Genomic DNA, 19,013 nt, shown 5'->3' with positions numbered 1-19,013 from the left:
TCCTCTGTTCAGCGAGGCAGCATGGAGGTCTCTGTTCAGTGAGGCAGCATGGAGGTCCTCTGTTCTCTTACAGCGTGGCAGCATGGAGGTCCTCTGTTCAGTGAGGCAGCATGGAGGTCCTCTGTTCAGTGAGGCAGCATGGAGGTCCTCTGTTCAGTGAGGCAGCATGGAGGTCTCTGTTCAGTGAGGCAGCATGGAGGTCCTCTGTTCAGTGAGGCAGCATGGAGGTCTCTGTTCAGCGAGGCAGCATGGAGGTCCTCTGTTCAGTGAGGCAGCATGGAGGTCCTCTGTTCTCTTACAGCGAGGCAGCATGGAGCTCCTCTGTTCAGCGAGGCAGCATGGAGGTCCTCTGTTCAGCGAGGCAGCATGGAGATCCTCTGTTCAGCGAGGCAGCATGGAGGTCCTCTGTTCAGCGAGGCAGCATGGAGGTCCTCTGTTCAGCGAGGCAGCATGGAGGTCCTCTGTTCAGTGAGGCAGCATGGAGGTCCTCTGTTCTCTGACAGCGAGGCAGCATGGAGGTCCTCTGTTCTCTGACAGCAAGGCAGCATGGAGGTCCTCTGTTCAGCGAGGCAGCATGGAGTACCTCTGTTCAGCGAGGCAGCATGGAGGTCCTCTGTTCAGCGAGGCAGCATGGAGGTCCTCTGTTCAGCGAGGCAGCATGGAGGTCGTCTGTTCTCTGACAGCAAGGCAGCATGGAGGTCCTCTGTTCAGCGAGAAAGCATGGAGGTCCTCTGTTCAGCGAGGCAGCATGGAGGTCCTCTGTTCTCTGACAGTAAGGCAGCATGGAGGTCCTCTGTTCTCTGACAGCAAGGCAGCATGGAGGTCCTCTGTTCAGCGAGGCAGCATGGAGGTCCTCTGTTCAGCGAGGCAGCATGGAGGTCCTCTGTTCAGCGAGGCAGCATGGAGGTCCTCTGTTCTCTGACAGCAAGGCAGCATGGAGTATTTACATATATACAGTGTATATATATACAGTGTTTTACACCTAGAGGAGAGAGAGACCAGATGTATCAGTGTTTTACACCTAGAGGAGAGAGAGACTAGATGTATCACTGTGTTTTACACCTAGAGGAGAGAGAGACTAGATGTATCAGTGTTTTACACCTAGAGGAGAGAGAGACTAGATGTATCAGTGTTTTACACCTAGAGGAGAGAGAGACTAGATGTATCAGTGTTTTACACCTAGAGGAGAGAGAGACTAGATGTATCAGTGTTTTACACCTAGAGGAGAGAGAGACTAGATGTATGTATCAGTGTTTTACACCTAGAGGAGAGAGAGACTAGATGTATCAGTGTTTTACACCTAGAGGAGAGAGAGACTAGATGTATCAGTGTTTTACACCTAGAGGAGAGAGAGACTAGATGTATCACTGTGTTTTGGTTTCCAAATCTTTGGGCGTAACTGTGTGGGTGTGTTTTGTTCCTTATCTAGAATTCGGACAAGACTTAGCTTTTGGCCTATCAGCTGCTGGCCTGTAAGCTTCTGGCCTATCAGCTGCTGGCCTGTAAGCTTCTGGCCTATCAGTTGCTGGCCTGTCAGCTGCTGGCCTATTTTTCACTTCCAAGTTGTCACCCCCCCCTCTAAGACATTTCATGATTTATTTCCATGTGTTGTGTGAACAGCGAACAACACACAACATCGGTCTTCTCTAGTTCCATTCCCATGATGCCTTTTACCAGGGCTGTGGTGACATGGGCCCAGTTCAATATCGGCCCCTAGCTCCTACCTGAAGGCACTTTGGAAGATCAGAACGGGTTTGGATTGGTATGGTAGAGTTGTACTAATGGGCCTTTATGCCATTATTCTCTCCAGCTGTCTAATGGTTTCAGATGTGGTGCCACTGGGAAGAGGCTGTGGGAGGTAGAGGGATGGTGACAGAATAGAATATGACTCCTTTATTAGACATTCCATCAGCACAAAACTCCTTCAATCTATCCACCAGATTTTAACAAGTATTTATCCCTCCCTCCCTCCCTCCCTCCCTCCCTCCCCTCCCTCCCTCCCTCCCTCCCTCCCCTCCCTCCCTCCCTCCCTCCCTCCCTCCCTCCCTCCCTCCCTCCCTCCCTCTCTACCCTCCCTCCATCTCTCCCTCCCTCCCCTCTCTACCCTCCCTCCATCTCTCCCTCCCTCCCCTCTCTACCCTCCCTCCCTCCCCTCTCTACCCTCCCTCCCCTCTCTCTCTCTCCCTCCATCTCTCAGGAGTCTCCTTCAGGTCGTAGAAAGGCTCTGGCCAGCAGCAGCATCAACATGAAGCAGTATGCCAGCCCCATGCCCACACAGACTGACGTCAAGCTCAAGTTCAAGCCCCTCTCCAAGAAGGTGGTGTCTGCCACGCTACAGTTCTCCCTCTCCTGCATCTTCCTCCGTGAGGGCAAGGCCACGTAAGTCCACACACACACACACACACACACACACACACACACACACACACACACACACACACACACACACACACACACACACACACACACACACACACACACACACACACACACACACACACACACACACACACACACACACACACACACACACACACACACACACACACACACACACGGCAAAGCCGCGTAAATATGATCCCTTCACAAAAGTCAACCCCCCCCCCAAATCTAGCCCCCTAAACATCTCTCCTCCTTGAACTCATCTTTTACTACTCTGGTTTTCTTCCATATCAGTTCCTATCTCTGTTTCTTTCCATTGTCTGTCTTCCTACTCCCCTTCTGTTGTTCTCACCCTCCAGTCTCAGTATAATAACAGTCTCAGTATAATACCAGTCTCAGAGTGTAATACCAGTCTCAGTGTATAATACCAGTCTCAGTATAATACCAGTCTCAGTATAATACCAGTCTCAGTGTAATACCAGTCTCAGAGTGTAATACCAGTCTCAGTGTATAATACCAGTCTCAGAGTGTAATACCAGTCTCAGAGTGTAATACCAGTCTCAGTGTATAATACCAGTCTCAGAGTGTAATACCAGTCTCAGTATAATACCAGTCTCAGTATAATACCAGTCTCAGTGTAATACCAGTCTCAGTATAATACCAGTCTCAGTATAATACCAGTCTCAGTGTATAATACCAGTCTCAGTGTATAATACCAGTCTCAGTATAATACCAGTCTCAGTGTAATACCAGTCTCAGTGTATAATACCAGTCTCAGTGTAATACCAGTCTCAGTGTGTAATACCAGTCTCAGTATAATACCAGTCTCAGTATAATACCAGTCTCAGAGTGTAATACCAGTCTCAGTGTATAATACCAGTCTCAGTGTAATACCAGTCTCAGTGTGTAATACCAGTCTCAGTATAATACCAGTCTCAGAGTGTAATACCAGTTTCAGTGTCTAATACCAGTCTCAGTGTAATACCAGTCTCAGTGTATAATACCAGTCTCAGTATAATACCAGTCTCAGAGTGTAATACCAGTCTCAGTGTATAATACCAGTCTCAGTGTAATACCAGTCTCAGTATAATACCAGTCTCAGTGTGTAATACCAGTCTCAGTGTAATACCAGTCTCAGTGTCTAATACCAGTCTCAGAGTGTAATACCAGTCTCAGTGTAATACCAGTCTCAGTGTGTAATACCAGTCTCAGTTTATTACCAGTCTCAGTGTGTAATACCAGTCTCAGTGTAATACCAGTCTCAGTATAATACCAGTCTCAGTGTGTAATACCAGTCTCAGTGTATAATACCAGTCTCAGTGTGTAATACCAGTCTCAGTGTGTAATACCAGTCTCAGTATAATACCAGTCTCAGTGTGTAATACCAGTCTCAGTGTGTAATACCAGTCTCAGTATAATACCAGTCTCAGTGTGTAATACCAGTCTCAGTGTGTAATACCAGTCTCAGTGTAATACCAGTCTCAGTATAATACCAGTCTCAGTGTGTAATACCAGTCTCAGTGTATAATACCAGTCTCAGTGTAATACCAGTCTCAGTATAATACCAGTCTCAGTGTCTAATACCAGTCTCAGTGTCTAATACCAGTCTCAGTGTAATACCAGTCTCAGTGTAATACCAGTCTCAGTATAATACCAGTTTCAGTGTCTAATACCAGTTTCAGTGTATAATACCAGTCTCAGTATAATACCAGTCTCAGTATAATACCAGTCTCAGTGTAATACCAGTCTCAGTGTAATACCAGTCTCAGTGTAATACCAGTCTCAGTATAATACCAGTCTCAGTGTAATACCAGTCTCAGTGTAATACCAGTCTCAGTATAATACCAGTCTCAGTGTAATACCAGTCTCAGTATAATACCAGTCTCAGTGTGTAATACCAGTCTCAGTGTATAATACCAGTCTCAGTGTAATACCAGTCTCAGTATAATACCAGTCTCAGTGTCTAATACCAGTCTCAGTGTAATACCAGTCTCAGTATAATACCAGTCTCAGTGTCTAATACCAGTCTCAGTGTAATACCAGTCTCAGTATAATACCAGTCTCAGTGTCTAATACCAGTCTCAGTGTATAATACCAGTCTCAGTGTATAATACCAGTCTCAGTATAATACCAGTCTCAGTGTAATACCAGTCTCAGTGTAATACCAGTCTCAGTATAATACCAGTCTCAGTATAATACCAGTCTCAGTGTAATACCAGTCTCAGTATAATACCAGTCTCAGTATAATACCAGTCTCAGTGTAATACCAGTCTCAGTATAATACCAGTCTCAGTGTATAATACCAGTCTCAGTGTATAATACCAGTCTCAGTGTAATACCAGTCTCAGTGTGTAATACCAGTCTCAGTGTGTAATACCAGTCTCAGTGTGTAATACCAGTCTCAGTATAATACCAGTCTCAGTGTCTAATACCAGTCTCAGTGTCTAATACCAGTCTCAGTGTGTAATACCAGTCTCAGTGTAATACCAGTCTCAGTGTCTAATACCAGTCTCAGAGTGTAATACCAGTCTCAGTGTAATACCAGTCTCAGTGTGTAATACCAGTCTCAGTATAATACCAGTCTCAGTGTAATACCAGTCTCAGTGTAATACCAGTCTCAGTGTGTAATACCAGTCTCAGTATAATACCAGTCTCAGTGTGTAATACCAGTCTCAGTATAATACCAGTCTCAGTGTAATACCAGTCTCAGTATAATACCAGTCTCAGTATAATACCAGTCTCAGTGTAATACCAGTCTCGGTGTGTAATACCAGTCTCAGTATAATACCAGTCTCAGTATAATACCAGTCTCAGTATAATACCAGTCTCAGTGTGTAATACCAGTCTCAGTGTGTAATACCAGTCTCAGTGTAATACCAGTCTCAGTGTAATACCAGTCTCAGTGTATAATACCAGTCTCAGTATAATACCAGTCTCAGTGTGTAATACCAGTCTCAGTGTGTAATACCAGTCTCAGTGTGTAATACCAGTCTCAGTGTGTAATACCAGTCTCAGTGTGTAATACCAGTCTCAGTGTGTAATACCAGTCTCAGTGTGTAATACCAGTCTCAGTGTTTAATACCAGTCTCAGTATAATACCAGTCTCAGTATAATACCAGTCTCAGTATAATACCAGTCTCAGTGTGTAATACCAGTCTCAGTGTAATACCAGTCTCAGTGTAATACCAGTCTCAGTGTGTAATACCAGTCTCAGTGTGTAATACCAGTCTCAGTGTATAATACCAGTCTCAGTGTATAATACCAGTCTCAGTGTATAATACCAGTCTCAGTGTAATACCAGTCTCAGTGTAATACCAGTCTCAGTGTAATACCAGTCTCAGTATAATACCAGTCTCAGTATAATACCAGTCTCAGTATAATACCAGTCTCAGTGTAATACCAGTCTCAGTGTAATACCAGTCTCAGTGTAATACCAGTCTCAGTGTAATACCAGTCTCAGTATAATACCAGTCTCAGTATAATACCAGTCTCAGTATAATACCAGTCTCAGTGTAATACCAGTCTCAGTGTGTAATACCAGTCTCAGTGTGTAATACCAGTCTCAGTATAATACCAGTCTCAGTATAATACCAGTCTCAGTGTAATACCAGTCTCAGTGTAATACCAGTCTCAGTGTGTAATACCAGTCTCAGTATAATACCAGTCTCAGTATAATACCAGTCTCAGTGTGTAATACCAGTATCAGTATAATACCAGTCTCACTATAATACCAGTCTCAGTGTGTAATACCAGTCTCAGTGTGTAATACCAGTCTCAGTGTGTAATACCAGTCTCAGTGTGTAATACCAGTCTCAGTGTGTAATACCAGTCTCAGTGTGTAATACCAGTCTCAGTATAATACCAGTCTCAGTATAATACCAGTCTCAGTGTGTAATACCAGTCTCAGTATAATACCAGTCTCAGTATAATACCAGTCTCAGTATAATACCAGTCTCAGTGTAATACCAGTCTCAGTGTAATACCAGTCTCAGTGTAATACCAGTCTCAGTATAATACCAGTCTCAGTATAATACCAGTCTCAGTGTGTAATACCAGTATCAGTATAATACCAGTCTCACTATAATACCAGTCTCAGTGTGTAATACCAGTCTCAGTGTGTAATACCAGTCTCAGTGTGTAATACCAGTCTCAGTGTGTAATACCAGTCTCAGTGTGTAATACCAGTCTCAGTGTGTAATACCAGTCTCAGTGTGTAATACCAGTCTCAGTATAATACCAGTCTCAGTATAATACCAGTCTCAGTGTGTAATACCAGTCTCAGTATAATACCAGTCTCAGTATAATACCAGTCTCAGTATAATACCAGTCTCAGTGTAATACCAGTCTCAGTGTAATACCAGTCTCAGTGTAATACCAGTCTCAGTATAATACCAGTCTCAGTGTGTAATACCAGTCTCAGTATAATACCAGTCTCAGTGTAATACCAGTCTCAGTGTAATACCAGTCTCAGTGTGTAATACCAGTCTCAGTGTGTAATACCAGTCTCAGTATAATACCAGTCTCAGTATAATACCAGTCTCAGTGTAATACCAGTCTCAGTGTAATACCAGTCTCAGTGTAATACCAGTCTCAGTGTGTAATACCAGTCTCAGTGTGTAATACCAGTCTCAGTGTAATACCAGTCTCAGTATAATACCAGTCTCAGTGTAATACCAGTCTCAGTGTAATACCAGTCTCAGTATAATACCAGTCTCAGTGTAATACCAGTCTCAGTGTGTAATACCAGTCTCAGTGTGTAATACCAGTCTCAGTGTAATACCAGTCTCAGTGTGTAATACCAGTCTCAGTATAATACCAGTCTCAGTGTAATACCAGTCTCAGTGTAATACCAGTCTCAGTATAATACCAGTCTCAGTGTAATACCAGTCTCAGTGTGTAATACCAGTCTCAGTGTGTAATACCAGTCTCAGTGTGTAATACCAGTCTCAGTATAATACCAGTCTCAGTATAATACCAGTCTCAGAGTGTAATACCAGTCTCAGTGTATAATACCAGTCTCAGTGTAATACCAGTCTCAGTATAATACCAGTCTCAGTGTATAATACCAGTCTCAGTGTATAATACCAGTCTCAGTGTATAATACCAGTCTCAGTATAATACCAGTCTCAGTATAATACCAGTCTCAGTATAATACCAGTCTCAGTATAATACCAGTCTCAGTGTATAATACCAGTCTCAGTGTATAATACCAGTCTCAGTGTATAATACCAGTCTCAGTGTGTAATACCAGTCTCAGTATAATACCAGTCTCAGTGTAATACCAGTCTCAGTATAATACCAGTCTCAGTGTATAATACCAGTCTCAGTGTATAATACCAGTCTCAGTATAATACCAGTCTCAGTATAATACCAGTCTCAGTGTGTAATACCAGTCTCAGTATAATACCAGTCTCAGTATAATACCAGTCTCAGTATAATACCAGTCTCAGTATAATACCAGTCTCAGTGTGTAATACCAGTCTCAGTGTAATACCAGTCTCAGTGTGTAATACCAGTCTCAGTATAATACCAGTCTCAGTATAATACCAGTCTCAGTGTAATACCAGTCTCAGTGTAATACCAGTCTCAGTGTAATACCAGTCTCAGTGTAATACCAGTCTCAGTGTGTAATACCAGTCTCAGTGTGTAATACCAGTCTCAGTATAATACCAGTCTCAGTGTAATACCAGTCTCAGTGTAATACCAGTCTCAGTGTAATACCAGTCTCAGTATAATACCAGTCTCAGTGTAATACCAGTCTCAGTGTGTAATACCAGTCTCAGTGTGTAATACCAGTCTCAGTGTAATACTAGTCTCAGTGTGTAATACCAGTCTCAGTGTATAATACCAGTCTCAGTATAATACCAGTCTCAGTATAATACCAGTCTCAGTATAATACCAGTCTCAGTGTAATACCAGTCTCAGTATAATACCAGTCTCAGTGTATAATACCAGTCTCAGTGTATAATACCAGTCTCAGTGTATAATACCAGTCTCAGTATAATACCAGTCTCAGTATAATACCAGTCTCAGTGTGTTATACCAGTCTCAGTGTGTAATACCAGTCTCAGTATAATACCAGTCTCAGTGTAATACCAGTCTCAGTGTAATACCAGTCTCAGTGTGTAATACCAGTCTCAGTGTGTAATACCAGTCTCAGTATAATACCAGTCTCAGTATAATACCAGTCTCAGAGTGTAATACCAGTCTCAGTGTATAATACCAGTCTCAGTGTAATACCAGTCTCAGTGTGTAATACCAGTCTCAGTATAATACCAGTCTCAGTGTGTAATACCAGTTTCAGTGTCTAATACCAGTCTCAGTGTAATACCAGTCTCAGTGTATAATACCAGTCTCAGTATAATACCAGTCTCAGAGTGTAATACCAGTCTCAGTGTATAATACCAGTCTCAGTGTAATACCAGTCTCAGTATAATACCAGTCTCAGTGTGTAATACCAGTCTCAGTGTAATACCAGTCTCAGTGTCTAATACCAGTCTCAGAGTGTAATACCAGTCTCAGTGTAATACCAGTCTCAGTGTGTAATACCAGTCTCAGTATAATACCAGTCTCAGTGTGTAATACCAGTCTCAGTGTAATACCAGTCTCAGTATAATACCAGTCTCAGTGTGTAATACCAGTCTCAGTGTATAATACCAGTCTCAGTGTGTAATACCAGTCTCAGTGTGTAATACCAGTCTCAGTATAATACCAGTCTCAGTGTGTAATACCAGTCTCAGTGTGTAATACCAGTCTCAGTATAATACCAGTCTCAGTGTGTAATACCAGTCTCAGTGTGTAATACCAGTCTCAGTGTAATACCAGTCTCAGTATAATACCAGTCTCAGTGTGTAATACCAGTCTCAGTGTATAATACCAGTCTCAGTGTAATACCAGTCTCAGTATAATACCAGTCTCAGTATAATACCAGTCTCAGTGTCTAATACCAGTCTCAGTGTAATACCAGTCTCAGTGTAATACCAGTCTCAGTATAATACCAGTTTCAGTGTCTAATACCAGTCTCAGTGTATAATACCAGTCTCAGTATAATACCAGTCTCAGTATAATACCAGTCTCAGTGTAATACCAGTCTCAGTGTAATACCAGTCTCAGTATAATACCAGTCTCAGTATAATACCAGTCTCAGTGTAATACCAGTCTCAGTGTAATACCAGTCTCAGTATAATACCAGTCTCAGTGTAATACCAGTCTCAGTATAATACCAGTCTCAGTGTGTAATACCAGTCTCAGTGTATAATACCAGTCTCAGTGTAATACCAGTCTCAGTATAATACCAGTCTCAGTGTCTAATACCAGTCTCAGTGTAATACCAGTCTCAGTATAATACCAGTCTCAGTATAATACCAGTCTCAGTGTCTAATACCAGTCTCAGTATAATACCAGTCTCAGTATAATACCAGTCTCAGTGTCTAATACCAGTCTCAGTGTCTAATACCAGTCTCAGTATAATACCAGTCTCAGTGTAATACCAGTCTCAGTGTAATACCAGTCTCAGTATAATACCAGTCTCAGTATAATACCAGTCTCAGTGTAATACCAGTCTCAGTGTAATACCAGTCTCAGTGTAATACCAGTCTCAGTATAATACCAGTCTCAGTATAATACCAGTCTCAGTGTAATACCAGTCTCAGTATAATACCAGTCTCAGTGTATAATACCAGTCTCAGTGTAATACCAGTCTCAGTGTGTAATACCAGTCTCAGTGTGTAATACCAGTCTCAGTGTGTAATACCAGTCTCAGTATAATACCAGTCTCAGTGTCTAATACCAGTCTCAGTGTGTAATACCAGTCTCAGTGTGTAATACCAGTCTCAGTGTCTAATACCAGTCTCAGTGTAATACCAGTCTCAGTGTGTAATACCAGTCTCAGTGTAATACCAGTCTCAGTATAATACCAGTCTCAGTGTAATACCAGTCTCAGTGTAATACCAGTCTCAGTGTGTAATACCAGTCTCAGTGTGTAATACCAGTCTCAGTATAATACCAGTCTCAGTGTGTAATACCAGTCTCAGTGTAATACCAGTCTCAGTATAATACCAGTCTCAGTGTAATACCAGTCTCAGTATAATACCAGTCTCAGTATAATACCAGTCTCAGTGTAATACCAGTCTCGGTGTGTAATACCAGTCTCAGTATAATACCAGTCTCAGTATAATACCAGTCTCAGTGTGTAATACCAGTCTCAGTGTATAATACCAGTCTCAGTGTAATACCAGTCTCAGTGTAATACCAGTCTCAGTGTATAATACCAGTCTCAGTATAATACCAGTCTCAGTGTGTAATACCAGTCTCAGTGTGTAATACCAGTCTCAGTGTGTAATACCAGTCTCAGTGTGTAATACCAGTCTCAGTGTGTAATACCAGTCTCAGTGTTTAATACCAGTCTCAGTATAATACCAGTCTCAGTATAATACCAGTCTCAGTATAATACCAGTCTCAGTGTGTAATACCAGTCTCAGTGTAATACCAGTCTCAGTATAATACCAGTCTCAGTGTGTAATACCAGTCTCAGTGTGTAATACCAGTCTCAGTGTATAATACCAGTCTCAGTGTATAATACCAGTCTCAGTGTAATACCAGTCTCAGTGTAATACCAGTCTCAGTGTAATACCAGTCTCAGTGTAATACCAGTCTCAGTATAATACCAGTCTCAGTATAATACCAGTCTCAGTATAATACCAGTCTCAGTGTAATACCAGTCTCAGTGTAATACCAGTCTCAGTGTAATACCAGTCTCAGTGTAATACCAGTCTCAGTGTAATACCAGTCTCAGTATAATACCAGTCTCAGTATAATACCAGTCTCAGTATAATACCAGTCTCAGTGTAATACCAGTCTCAGTGTGTAATACCAGTCTCAGTGTGTAATACCAGTCTCAGTATAATACCAGTCTCAGTGTAATACCAGTCTCAGTGTGTAATACCAGTCTCAGTATAATACCAGTCTCAGTGTGTAATACCAGTATCAGTATAATACCAGTCTCACTATAATACCAGTCTCAGTGTGTAATACCAGTCTCAGTGTGTAATACCAGTCTCAGTGTGTAATACCAGTCTCAGTGTGTAATACCAGTCTCAGTGTGTAATACCAGTCTCAGTGTGTAATACCAGTCTCAGTGTGTAATACCAGTCTCAGTATAATACCAGTCTCAGTATAATACCAGTCTCAGTATAATACCAGTCTCAGTGTGTAATACCAGTCTCAGTATAATACCAGTCTCAGTATAATACCAGTCTCAGTATAATACCAGTCTCAGTATAATACCAGTCTCAGTGTAATACCAGTCTCAGTGTAATACCAGTCTCAGTGTAATACCAGTCTCAGTATAATACCAGTCTCAGTGTGTAATACCAGTCTCAGTATAATACCAGTCTCAGTGTAATACCAGTCTCAGTGTAATACCAGTCTCAGTGTGTAATACCAGTCTCAGTGTGTAATACCAGTCTCAGTATAATACCAGTCTCAGTATAATACCAGTCTCAGTATAATACCAGTCTCAGTGTAATACCAGTCTCAGTGTAATACCAGTCTCAGTGTAATACCAGTCTCAGTGTGTAATACCAGTCTCAGTGTGTAATACCAGTCTCAGTGTAATACCAGTCTCAGTGTAATACCAGTCTCAGTATAATACCAGTCTCAGTGTAATACCAGTCTCAGTGTAATACCAGTCTCAGTATAATACCAGTCTCAGTATAATACCAGTCTCAGTATAATACCAGTCTCAGTGTAATACCAGTCTCAGTGTGTAATACCAGTCTCAGTGTGTAATACCAGTCTCAGTGTAATACCAGTCTCAGTGTGTAATACCAGTCTCAGTATAATACCAGTCTCAGTGTAATACCAGTCTCAGTGTAATACCAGTCTCAGTGTATAATACCAGTCTCAGTATAATACCAGTCTCAGTATAATACCAGTCTCAGTATAATACCAGTCTCAGTGTGTAATACCAGTCTCAGTGTAATACCAGTCTCAGTGTGTAATACCAGTCTCAGTATAATACCAGTCTCAGTGTATAATACCAGTCTCAGTATAATACCAGTCTCAGTGTGTAATACCAGTCTCAGTATAATACCAGTCTCAGTGTAATACCAGTCTCCGTATAATACCAGTCTCAGTGTATAATACCAGTCTCAGTGTATAATACCAGTCTCAGTATAATACCAGTCTCAGTATAATACCAGTCTCAGTGTGTAATACCAGTCTCAGTATAATACCAGTCTCAGTATAATACCAGTCTCAGTATAATACCAGTCTCAGTATAATACCAGTCTCAGTATAATACCAGTCTCAGTGTGTAATACCAGTCTCAGTGTAATACCAGTCTCAGTGTGTAATACCAGTCTCAGTATAATACCAGTCTCAGTGTAATACCAGTCTCAGTGTAATACCAGTCTCAGTGTAATACCAGTCTCAGTGTGTAATACCAGTCTCAGTGTGTAATACCAGTCTCAGTGTGTAATACCAGTCTCAGTATAATACCAGTCTCAGTGTAATACCAGTCTCAGTGTAATACCAGTCTCAGTGTAATACCAGTCTCAGTATAATACCAGTCTCAGTGTAATACCAGTCTCAGTGTGTAATACCAGTCTCAGTGTGTAATACCAGTCTCAGTGTAATACCAGTCTCAGTGTGTAATACCAGTCTCAGTGTATAATACCAGTCTCAGTATAATACCAGTCTCAGTATAATACCAGTCTCAGTGTAATACCAGTCTCAGTGTAATACCAGTCTCAGTGTAATACCAGTCTCAGTGTATAATACCAGTCTCAGTGTATAATACCAGTCTCAGTGTATAATACCAGTCTCAGTGTATAATACCAGTCTCAGTATAATACCAGTCTCAGTATAATACCAGTCTCAGTATAATACCAGTCTCAGTGTAATACCAGTCTCAGTGTAATACCAGTCTCAGTATAATACCAGTCTCAGTGTAATACCAGTCTCAGTGTGTAATACCAGTCTCAGTGTATAATACCAGTCTCAGTATAATACCAGTCTCAGTATAATACCAGTCTCAGTATAATACCAGTCTCAGTATAATACCAGTCTCAGTGTATAATACCAGTCTCAGTGTATAATACCAGTCTCAGTGTATAATACCAGTCTCAGTGTATAATACCAGTCTCAGTGTATAATACCAGTCTCAGTGTATAATACCAGTCTCAGTATAATACCAGTCTCAGTATAATACCAGTCTCAGTATAATACCAGTCTCAGTATAATACCAGTCTCAGTATAATACCAGTCTCAGTATAATACCAGTCTCAGTGTATAATACCAGTCTCAGTGTATAATACCAGTCTCAGTGTGTAATACCAGTCTCAGTGTGTAATACCAGTCTCAGTGTAATACCAGTCTCAGTGTATAATACCAGTCTCAGTGTATAATACCAGTCTCAGTGTATAATACCAGTCTCAGTATAATACCAGTCTCAGTATAATACCAGTCTCAGTATAATACCAGTCTCAGTATAATACCAGTCTCAGTATAATACCAGTCTCAGTATAATACCAGTCTCAGTATAATACCAGTCTCAGTGTGTAATACCAGTCTCTGTGTAATACCAGTCTCAGTGTGTAATACCAGTCTCAGTATAATACCAGTCTCAGTGTAATACCAGTCTCAGTGTAATACCAGTCTCAGTGTGTAATACCAGTCTCAGTGTATAATACCAGTCTCAGTATAATACCAGTCTCAGTATAATACCAGTCTCAGTATAATACCAGTCTCAGTGTAATACCAGTCTCAGTGTATAATACCAGTCTCAGTGTATAATACCAGTCTCAGTATAATACCAGTCTCAGTATAATACCAGTCTCAGTGTAATACCAGTCTCAGTGTAATACCAGTCTCAGTGTATAATACCAGTCTCAGTATAATACCAGTCTCAGTATAATACCAGTCTCAGTATAATACCAGTCTCAGTATAATACCAGTCTCAGTGTATAATACCAGTCTCAGTGTATAATACCAGTCTCAGTGTATAATACCAGTCTCAGTGTATAATACCAGTCTCAGTGTATAATACCAGTCTCAGTATAATACCAGTCTCAGTATAATACCAGTCTCAGTATAATACCAGTCTCTGTATAATACCAGTCTCTGTATAATACCAGTCTCTGTATAGTACCAGTCTCTGTATAATACCAGTCTCTGTATAATACCAGTCTCTGTATAGTACCAGTCTCTGTATAGTACCAGTCTCTGTATAATACCAGTCTCAGTATAATACCAGTCTCAGTATAATACCAGTCTCAGTGTAATACCAGTCTCAGTGTAATACCAGTCTCAGTGTAATACCAGTCTCAGTATAATACCAGTCTCAGTGTGTAATACCAGTCTCAGTATAATACCAGTCTCAGTGTAATACCAGTCTCAGTGTAATACCAGTCTCAGTGTAATACCAGTCTCAGTGTAATACCAGTCTCAGTGTGTAATACCAGTCTCAGTGTGTAATACCAGTCTCAGTATAATACCAGTCTCAGTGTAATACCAGTCTCAGTGTAATACCAGTCTCAGTGTAATACCAGTCTCAGTATAATACCAGTCTCAGTGTAATACCAGTCTCAGTGTGTAATACCAGTCTCAGTGTGTAATACCAGTCTCAGTGTAATACTAGTCTCAGTGTGTAATACCAGTCTCAGTGTATAATACCAGTCTCAGTATAATACCAGTCTCAGTATAATACCAGTCTCAGTATAATACCAGTCTCAGTGTAATACCAGTCTCAGTATAATACCAGTCTCAGTGTATAATACCAGTCTCAGTGTATAATACCAGTCTCAGTGTATAATACCAGTCTCAGTATAATACCAGTCTCAGTATAATACCAGTCTCAGTGTGTTATACCAGTCTCAGTGTGTAATACCAGTCTCAGTATAATACCAGTCTCAGTGTAATACCAGTCTCAGTGTAATACCAGTCTCAGTGTGTAATACCAGTCTCAGTGTGTAATACCAGTCTCAGTATAATACCAGTCTCAGTATAATACCAGTCTCAGAGTGTAATACCAGTCTCAGTGTATAATACCAGTCTCAGTGTAATACCAGTCTCAGTGTGTAATACCAGTCTCAGTATAATACCAGTCTCAGAGTGTAATACCAGTTTCAGTGTCTAATACCAGTCTCAGTGTAATACCAGTCTCAGTGTATAATACCAGTCTCAGTATAATACCAGTCTCAGAGTGTAATACCAGTCTCAGTGTATAATACCAGTCTCAGTGTAATACCAGTCTCAGTATAATACCAGTCTCAGTGTGTAATACCAGTCTCAGTGTAATACCAGTCTCAGTGTCTAATACCAGTCTCAGAGTGTAATACCAGTCTCAGTGTAATACCAGTCTCAGTGTGTAATACCAGTCTCAGTATAATACCAGTCTCAGTGTGTAATACCAGTCTCAGTGTAATACCAGTCTCAGTATAATACCAGTCTCAGTGTGTAATACCAGTCTCAGTGTATAATACCAGTCTCAGTGTGTAATACCAGTCTCAGTGTGTAATACCAGTCTCAGTATAATACCAGTCTCAGTGTGTAATACCAGTCTCAGTGTGTAATACCAGTCTCAGTATAATACCAGTCTCAGTGTGTAATACCAGTCTCAGTGTGTAATACCAGTCTCAGTGTAATACCAGTCTCAGTATAATACCAGTCTCAGTGTGTAATACCAGTCTCAGTGTATAATACCAGTCTCAGTGTAATACCAGTCTCAGTATAATACCAGTCTCAGTATAATACCAGTCTCAGTGTCTAATACCAGTCTCAGTGTAATACCAGTCTCAGTGTAATACCAGTCTCAGTATAATACCAGTTTCAGTGTCTAATACCAGTCTCAGTGTATAATACCAGTCTCAGTATAATACCAGTCTCAGTATAATACCAGTCTCAGTGTAATACCAGTCTCAGTGTAATACCAGTCTCAGTATAATACCAGTCTCAGTATAATACCAGTCTCAGTGTAATACCAGTCTCAGTGTAATACCAGTCTCAGTATAATACCAGTCTCAGTGTAATACCAGTCTCAGTATAATACCAGTCTCAGTGTGTAATACCAGTCTCAGTGTATAATACCAGTCTCAGTGTAATACCAGTCTCAGTATAATACCAGTCTCAGTGTCTAATACCAGTCTCAGTGTAATACCAGTCTCAGTATAATACCAGTCTCAGTATAATACCAGTCTCAGTGTCTAATACCAGTCTCAGTATAATACCAGTCTCAGTATAATACCAGTCTCAGTGTCTAATACCAGTCTCAGTGTCTAATACCAGTCTCAGTATAATACCAGTCTCAGTGTAATACCAGTCTCAGTGTAATACCAGTCTCAGTATAATACCAGTCTCAGTATAATACCAGTCTCAGTGTAATACCAGTCTCAGTGTAATACCAGTCTCAGTGTAATACCAGTCTCAGTATAATACCAGTCTCAGTATAATACCAGTCTCAGTGTAATACCAGTCTCAGTATAATACCAGTCTCAGTGTATAATACCAGTCTCAGTGTAATACCAGTCTCAGTGTGTAATACCAGTCTCAGTGTGTAATACCAGTCTCAGTGTGTAATACCAGTCTCAGTATAATACCAGTCTCAGTGTCTAATACCAGTCTCAGTGTGTAATACCAGTCTCAGTGTGTAATACCAGTCTCAGTGTCTAATACCAGTCTCAGTGTAATACCAGTCTCAGTGTGTAATACCAGTCTCAGTGTAATACCAGTCTCAGTATAATACCAGTCTCAGTGTAATACCAGTCTCAGTGTAATACCAGTCTCAGTGTGTAATACCAGTCTCAGTGTGTAATACCAGTCTCAGTATAATACCAGTCTCAGTGTGTAATACCAGTCTCAGTGTAATACCAGTCTCAGTATAATACCAGTCTCAGTGTAATACCAGTCTCAGTATAATACCAGTCTCAGTATAATACCAGTCTCAGTGTAATACCAGTCTCGGTGTGTAATACCAGTCTCAGTATAATACCAGTCTCAGTATAATACCAGTCTCAGTATAATACCAGTCTCAGTGTGTAATACCAGTCTCAGTGTATAATACCAGTCTCAGTGTAATACCAGTCTCAGTGTAATACCAGTCTCAGTGTATAATACCAGTCTCAGTATAATACCAGTCTCAGTGTGTAATACCAGTCTCAGTGTGTAATACCAGTCTCAGTGTGTAATACCAGTCTCAGTGTGTAATACCAGTCTCAGTGTGTAATACCAGTCTCAGTGTTTAATACCAGTCTCAGTATAATACCAGTCTCAGTATAATACCAGTCTCAGTATAATACCAGTCTCAGTGTGTAATACCAGTCTCAGTGTAATACCAGTCTCAGTATAATACCAGTCTCAGTGTGTAATACCAGTCTCAGTGTGTAATACCAGTCTCAGTGTATAATACCAGTCTCAGTGTATAATACCAGTCTCAGTGTAATACCAGTCTCAGTGTAATACCAGTCTCAGTGTAATACCAGTCTCAGTGTAATACCAGTCTCAGTATAATACCAGTCTCAGTATAATACCAGTCTCAGTATAATACCAGTCTCAGTGTGTAATACCAGTCTCAGTGTGTAATACCAGTCTCAGTATAATACCAGTCTCAGTGTAATACCAGTCTCAGTGTGTAATACCAGTCTCAGTATAATACCAGTCTCAGTGTGTAATACCAGTATCAGTATAATACCAGTCTCACTATAATACCAGTCTCAGTGTGTAATACCAGTCTCAGTGTGTAATACCAGTCTCAGTGTGTAATACCAGTCTCAGTGTGTAATACCAGTCTCAGTGTGTAATACCAGTCTCAGTGTGTAATACCAGTCTCAGTGTGTAATACCAGTCTCAGTATAATACCAGTCTCAGTATAATACCAGTCTCAGTATAATACCAGTCTCAGTGTGTAATACCAGTCTCAGTATAATACCAGTCTCAGTATAATACCAGTCTCAGTATAATACCAGTCTCAGTATAATACCAGTCTCAGTGTAATACCAGTCTCAGTGTAATACCAGTCTCAGTGTAATACCAGTCTCAGTATAATACCAGTCTCAGTGTGTAATACCAGTCTCAGTATAATACCAGTCTCAGTGTAATACCAGTCTCAGTGTAATACCAGTCTCAGTGTGTAATACCAGTCTCAGTGTGTAATACCAGTCTCAGTATAATACCAGTCTCAGTATAATACCAGTCTCAGTATAATACCAGTCTCAGTGTAATACCAGTCTCAGTGTAATACCAGTCTCAGTGTAATACCAGTCTCAGTGTGTAATACCAGTCTCAGTGTGTAATACCAGTCTCAGTGTAATACCAGTCTCAGTGTAATACCAGTCTCAGTATAATACCAGTCTCAGTGTAATACCAGTCTCAGTGTAATACCAGTCTCAGTATAATACCAGTCTCAGTATAATACCAGTCTCAGTATAATACCAGTCTCAGTGTAATACCAGTCTCAGTGTGTAATACCAGTCTCAGTGTGTAATACCAGTCTCAGTGTAATACCAGTCTCAGTGTGTAATACCAGTCTCAGTATAATACCAGTCTCAGTGTAATACCAGTCTCAGTGTAATACCAGTCTCAGTGTATAATACCAGTCTCAGTATAATACCAGTCTCAGTATAATACCAGTCTCA

General features: G+C 40.8%; 1 protein-coding gene across 1 annotated transcript in view; it reads left to right on the top strand.

Annotated features, from left to right (window-relative positions):
• Positions 1-2,197: 2,197 nt before the first annotated feature.
• The window catches only part of LOC124024582 (EH domain-binding protein 1-like), a gene marked incomplete at its 5' end in the record, with an annotated part of 62,781 nt that continues 45,965 nt past the window's right edge, over positions 2,198-19,013 (top strand). Inside the window, one exon of the mRNA XM_046338481.1 lies at positions 2,198-2,379. Coding sequence (XP_046194437.1) covers positions 2,198-2,379 — 182 coding nt within the window. The remainder of the gene's footprint in view (positions 2,380-19,013) is intronic.

Source organism: Oncorhynchus gorbuscha, unplaced genomic scaffold (genome assembly GCF_021184085.1).
Source record: "Oncorhynchus gorbuscha isolate QuinsamMale2020 ecotype Even-year unplaced genomic scaffold, OgorEven_v1.0 Un_scaffold_1933, whole genome shotgun sequence".
Lineage (NCBI taxonomy): Eukaryota > Metazoa > Chordata > Actinopteri > Salmoniformes > Salmonidae > Oncorhynchus > Oncorhynchus gorbuscha.
This window is presented reverse-complemented; position numbering and strand designations above follow the sequence as displayed.